Here is a 6768-nt window from a genome sequence, read left to right on the forward strand (position 1 = left end):
CACCGTCCCGAACCGACCCACAAACCACATCATTTATGTAGCCGGCATCAACACCACTACCGCAGCCCCGCTGGTTAAGGTGCGTCTCGGTGACCCACCCATGGTCATCAAAGCTGTCTTAGGTAACCAACGACTCCTAGGAGTACACGAGATACGTGCCTTGAACCTGAAAAGCAAGGTTTGCAGCGTTCTCCCGGTTCGCACCTCTGCGACGGGACTACCACCCCCATACATACCTCGACTCAAGAACCCTACAGCTGCCCCATGGACATACGTCCCCCTACGGACCAAACCCCAGCTTATTCCATCACTGATCACCCTTTTAGATCACCTCACTGCCGAAGGAAGAATAGAGCCAGTACTTCATAGTCGCTTCGTGTCCCCAGGCTGGGGAATACCGAAACCAAAGAACCCCACCGAAGCTCGCTTGGTAGTAGATTATCGCCAAGCCAACAGATGATCAGACCTCATCCAACTAGTACCAGTGAAGACGCTCCCAGATATTCAAGCCGACATTCTTGCAACTATGGCTCGTGGAAGTTGGTCAGCATGTACCATTGATTTATCCAACATGTTCTTTAGTCTCCCTCTTAATGATGAAGATGGAATTTTATGTATGGGAGTACAAGGTCGACTTTACCGTTGGAACGTTTGCCCTCAAGGGTATTCTAACTCACCCGCTTTAGCCACGCAAGCTATGAACAGCTCATTGCGACGCATTAAACACCCCGACGATGAAGGCAATACCCAGGTATTCAACTACGTCGATGACATCTTAGTGTTGGGAAGTAACCCCGAAGACGTCAAGCTTACTGCCAATCGATTAGTTTGACCATTTACACCTGGAAGGGTGGGAGGTCAACATTCCAAAATCAAACCTCGAACCATCTGCCACGTGCACGTTTCTTGGAACAGAGTACACACAGGGAGGCCGTGTAACATCGCCCACTTCAGTGCCAACTCCACCGTGGATATCAGCTCAGATATGTCCCCTACACCAAAACAAGCCCAGCAGTTTTTGGGGAGTATCAGTTGGTTCCGGCATCATATCGCACCCGAGCACTTACCTGCTTTAAGCGCACTTCAGAGTCATTTACGTAAGAAAGTCACCAAGCACCAGTCGTGGACGCAACGTGACAATCATCGCATCCAAGCCCTGATCAATTCTGCCACTACCACCTCGTTAGCACCCTTTGGGCCCACGACACCGCTCCAACTTACCGTTGGGTGGACACCCACTCACTTATGGATCACAGCCCACACTATTGACGGGAAGCCGGCAATTTTCCTCAACCGAGCCCTCCACAAGGAACAACACTGCTACAGTCACCTAGGCAAGCTACTCTTTGCCTTGCGCAGGAACACAACCTACACCATGGGAGTGGAACACTTGCCGCTCCCGGTGCCACATTGCTCCCCATCATCGATCCCGAGCAAACTCCGAGCGACTTCCATGGAACAGCGGCAACATGGTATACCTTAGCCACAAGTGGTCAGTACGCTTGGGCAAATTGGATGCACCATGACAGCGCAAAAGTCACCCCAAACCCCGAGCAACGCCCAGTATTACACGGCACTTCCCTTCCCGGCAACATCGCCAGCAATGGAACCTCTCAATTTGGAGGGGGGCATGCTTGGAAGTGCACCCTCTGCGGTCAGAGCTCCGTAACATGGATTAACGCCCCCGGCCAAGCATTGCCTACCGCACCAACACCCACGAATGCCCAAGAAATGGAGCTAAGAGGAGCCAAAGCGGCATTGTTACACATCGCCAATGTCCACAACCAGAACCTTACCCCAGTTGTCTTGGTACTTGACTCGCAATGGATCTGTAGCACACTTACAGGCACGGCTGAACCTGAACAATACTCAGATGAATGGGACGACATCTTCGCCATCATCGAGTCCATGCAATACCCGCCAATAGTTCATCACACCCGGTCTCATCAACATGATACAGACCCACTCCACACAGTGGTTGATGCAGACCTCTTTCTAGGCCCAACGCCAACAGAGGAGTCCACCAGCCCTCACACCACTGAGCTCCAAATCGCCAACACAGCGGACGCAGCGACATCCAGAAAACTCGTGAGCGATGAATACCTCAAGTGGTTACACGACATGTGGGGACACTCAGGAACACGAACCACGCTTCACCGATACCGCAGCATTAGCGCATGGAAACGCCCTGCTCGACATGGCCTACCAGGTCCTCGAGACTGGGAACACGTCACTAAATCTTGTCAACAATGCGCCTGGATCAAACCCCAAACCCACAAGTTTTTGAAAGGCACTTACAACCCCAACCAGTTCCAACCTGGAGCCTTCTGGCAGGCCAATTTTGCAGGACCCCTGCCGGGAGCCCGCCAATATCTTAAGGCACTGGTTGTCGTCGACTTCGGATCCCGTATGATCGGTGTTATCCCAATGACCAAGACAGATGGACCCCGTTGCGTCCGAGCCTTCTTGCAGCAGTTCTCACGGTGGCAGACACCCGCAGAAGTTCAGACCGATGGAGGACCCCGATTTAACAGTCGCTGCATTCAGCAGTTTTTTGCTACCCACAACGTCCAACAGCACACGCACTTGCCGTATCACCCACAATCGAACGGCGTCATAGAGCGAGCGATAGGTGAGCTGAAGCGTAAACTCCTCCTAACCCTCCAACGCACCGACTTCAAGGGCTGGGATCGCATACTATCTGAAGTCCTAGTCAACCTCAACACCGATAAAAACCCCTTGGACCACATGTCCCCTCCAAACTCGAAAAGGATGGCAACCGACCTTTAAACCCGGAGACCTCGTATGGGTTGCCTTTCCCACTCCAACGCCAACCAAATATCCACCCACGTTCCCGGCCGAGATTATCGAAGCTACAGCCCTAGCCCATACTTACAAGCTTCGCCTGGTCGATTCATCTGATGACCGCGAGCATTTAGTTCATTTCAATTGGTTAAAACCGCGTAGTGATTTGTTGAATTAACATTTAATCATTTTACAGATCAGGTGACAGTCCGAGATGTCTGGTCGACAAGATAAAACAGCTGATACCGAACCTCTCCTTCGCCAGACCACCATGCCACTGCCACGAGACCGGCGGGCTCCACCCCTGTCATTTGTAGGGTTATGGGAGAGGCTTGTGGGAAAGTCAAAAGAGCCAAGAGCAGCTGTGCGCCTGTCTCGACGCCAGCGAAAGCTTTGGCTAATCTTTCTGATTTACCTTTCACTATCAGCAGGTATCATTTTGGTGTGCGTTTCACACCGTGGCATCACCAGACACGCGAAGCGGACCCTAGTTACATCCCCGTCGTCCACCGCAGACAACCTGTTCCTCCGTACCTCGCGAGAGTGGATGCTGCTTACTGGACATACATCAGGTTCAGTTTGTGGGCATACACCTACCTCGGCTGCGGACAGTCCCTTTCGCATAGCTGTCACCCCTGTTAATTACTCAGATTTATTTCTAAGTTTTGTACGTGCATCCCCCGGTAACGAAACCATTCGGTACTTAGCCTGCAATACAAGCTGTTCCATTCAAACTCTCACCTACGCGTGGGAATGGAATGGCACATACCCAATCAATTGTACTGTTCAAGGTATCCCACAGGATTGCTTTAATTTCACCCACGGGCCACCTTGGGGGGCACCACACTCCATTGTGCCCGACCCCAATGATATTACTCTCCCCATTCCCTCACTTCCTCAGACCATCTTGCAAACGGTGAGAGTTAAATTTTCTACTCCAGGCACCCCGTGTTATTGGCCAGGATGTTATGCCACTCCATGCACTTTTAAAACATCCATGGCCAGGAGGTCTTTTGAGGATGCTGAGGTACTTCGCTTATTCCCCGTCAAAGCATTTATAACGATGGGAAGTCATTTTGGCCCACCTGCTCATTGCGCTGCATTCAAACTTACCACCAGACGCTTTAGCCCAGATCTAAAGTCGTTATTAGCCCTCTTTAACACTAGACAACCCCCACCAATAGCATTGATCCCAGCTCCCCACGACACTATGTTTTATTGTCAACAAAATGAAACTCGACCCAAGCCATTCTGTACAGTCACTTTCCATATCATTTCAATGTGTGTTGTATTTTAGTCCAGGTGACGTTATGCCCCTATGAGTTCTTCAGTGTTACCCATTGGACCGCCCCGCTTACGTTTCCCAACTACGTCCGGAGCACCCGTGGTGTGATTTCCCCAATGAACAAATTACAGGTGTCATAGGACAGCCGAAGTTCTGGTCTAACATGACAGAAACTGAACGCAGAAAGTTTACCACTGGATGGACCCTGTATGGCATGTTTGTTACTGGAGCCTCCGCCTCGGCATTAGCCATCCAACAGTTGCAAACCCTAGAATTGCTAGCCAGACTGGCCAATGGTACAGCAGACGCTTTGGAAGTATTCAACCGGCAGTTGCAGGATACTTCTAAAGTTGCCTTCCAAAACTGCCTTGTCTTGGATTTCATGTTGGCCAAGGAGGGTGGGTTCTGCGCAGTACTTAATCTTACTGCGCCGGACGAGACCTGTTGTCTCATTATCTATAACGCCTTAGAACCCCTTTCTAGAGCCATCCATCAAATCCGAAAGGTGGCGGAGGATACGAGTACAATTGTCCAGACCCCCTTTAATTGGCTAGCTGACATGTTCCATTCTGCATTTAACCTCCGGCTTTCACCGTGGTTAGTGAATCTACTAACTCTCCTATTTACAGTTTTGATTGTTGTATTGATAGCATCCTGTTGTGTTGGTTTGATCATTCATTGTATTCGACGCCAAATTACCTCTGCTATGCAGGTCACACACTATGAGTCTCAAACAACTGACAGCTACCAGGAGATACAAAGTGTCCTGTAATCTTAACCTGGTAGATTGAATTTATCAACACAGCTGGTATTATGATTTGTAACCTACCTAGCAGACATTGCCACGTTTTCAGTTTGTTTTTGGTACCTGTTGTAAGCCACCTTGGCTCACACGGCCAGGGGGGCATGTTGTGATCATTATGTTTGTTAAGTGGCCATGTTCGCCAATCAGAAAAGTTATACAAAGTTATGTAACGGTTGCTAGGCAGACTATAGTTGCCTTTCTGCCATGAGTGTGAAAGATAGACAGCAGCTAGAACTTTCTACAAGGCGGGATCCAGCATCAGTCAGTCAGTGCCACGGGCCTATCAAAAGGTGCCTCACACAATCACATCACCGCATGTCACCCAAGCTATAAGAGGAGCCCCCGCCTGATCGTCAAGGTCCCTTCTGCGTCTAACGGACTCGGAACGACTCACGGCAGATTATTACAGACACAGCTTGGCCTTCGGAGTAGCTAACCGGAGGAGGACGCAGAGACCCGCCTGATCCCGGCGACCTGAAACCCCTGAGACAACTCACCAGCCAGATCCATTGGTCTCGCACCATTAGGGCGCGCGAGGCATGGTGAGTGAGTTTAAGCTGCTGCGCAGCTACGTTAACAGTTATCAATAAAGATCACTAAGCCTGTTCACTGTCTTCCCGACTCCTCGTGATCTGTGGTAAGACCGACCAAGAAAAGATCCTGGAACACCTCCCTCACCACAGGGGCCTTGACTTGCCTCCTCCCGTCACTCTCCCCAGCCTAACCTGCTTGGCAGGGGGGGAGGGGGCGGATCAATCACTGGCCTATTTCATAATTCATAAACAATTACTAAGCAGTGGAATGCATAATCTCAGCATATTTTGCTTTAACATTTGTAGACGAACTCATTCTGCAGCTGATGTAAATTGCATAGTTTTAGTTAAATTGATGCCTCTCAATCTAGTTATACCACCTGAAGTTCTGGTCTACTATTATTTTAAAGGTTTCTGTCACTTTTTAAAATTATACAGTTGAGCTTATATCATGGGAGACTTATTGATTATAATAAAAATAAAAGTAATATTAATGCCAATATAATTACATGTGAATTAGGGTTTTATCATGCAACCTTTACTACTTCTGTTTTGCAAATTATGCAATGTTTACAGACTCTTCTGCCTGTTTGGACTGATAGTTGAAATAGGAGTTTTGATGAAAAAGGAACACCAAAGAGAGAGGTTGGCACACATGACTGAAAAATAAAATATTAAAAGTATAAATTCCTTCAACTAGTGTTCTATAAAACCTTTTTGGGTTTGCTTTTGCCTCACGATTGAGACTAAGAAAATATAATGGCGAGGCCTTGATCTGTATGAGGACATTTGGATATTTCTATAATACTCATAATTCTGTAGTGTGTAATCACACAATTCTGTAATGTATAATCACATTTACCCAAAGAACCGTGTCTGCCTATGTCCTTAGACCAGCGCCGCTACAACCAGCACCTCTAATCACATAACATTATTTGAGTGATACACAATGTTAGTGTCCCAGCACCTGACGACTCAGGTCTTTCCTTTTCTAGGAAAAAGAAAGGCTTGTCCTTGAGATAATTAAGTTTGAAGTGAGAGAGAGAGTGAGAGTGTGTGTGACAAGGCACCTGGGAGAGCTGGAAAAAGCAAAGGGGCAAATCGTATGCATATGTGTGTATATGCACGCATGCAGATATATACCTGAATCCCCCGCCCGAACCCCCGCCTCGCTCTATTTCGGAGGGCTCGGCAGGGAGCAGGCGCGGCACCTCCCTGCGGCGGCCACAGGGACACGCCTCAGCGGCGCGGGGCTGGGCGGGAGGAAGCGGCCGGCCCTGGAGCGCCACCGCCGCTTCGCGAGCGCCTCGGCCCGGCTGCGGCAGAGGCGGGGCGGTGTG

General features: G+C 49.4%; 1 protein-coding gene across 1 annotated transcript in view; it reads left to right on the plus strand.

Annotated features, from left to right (window-relative positions):
* The first annotated feature begins 3019 nt into the window (after positions 1 to 3019).
* Positions 3020 to 6768, plus strand: part of OTUD6B (OTU domain containing 6B) — an 18112-nt gene continuing 14363 nt past the window's right edge. The window contains exons 1-2 of the mRNA XM_019519347.1: positions 3020 to 3596; positions 4222 to 4502. Coding sequence (XP_019374892.1) covers positions 3020 to 3596; positions 4222 to 4502 — 858 coding nt within the window. The remainder of the gene's footprint in view (positions 3597 to 4221; positions 4503 to 6768) is intronic.

The sequence above is a fragment of the Gavialis gangeticus genome, unplaced genomic scaffold, assembly GCF_001723915.1.
Source record: "Gavialis gangeticus isolate Ggan-Ray unplaced genomic scaffold, GavGan_comp1, whole genome shotgun sequence".
Taxonomy (NCBI): Eukaryota; Metazoa; Chordata; order Crocodylia; family Gavialidae; genus Gavialis; species Gavialis gangeticus.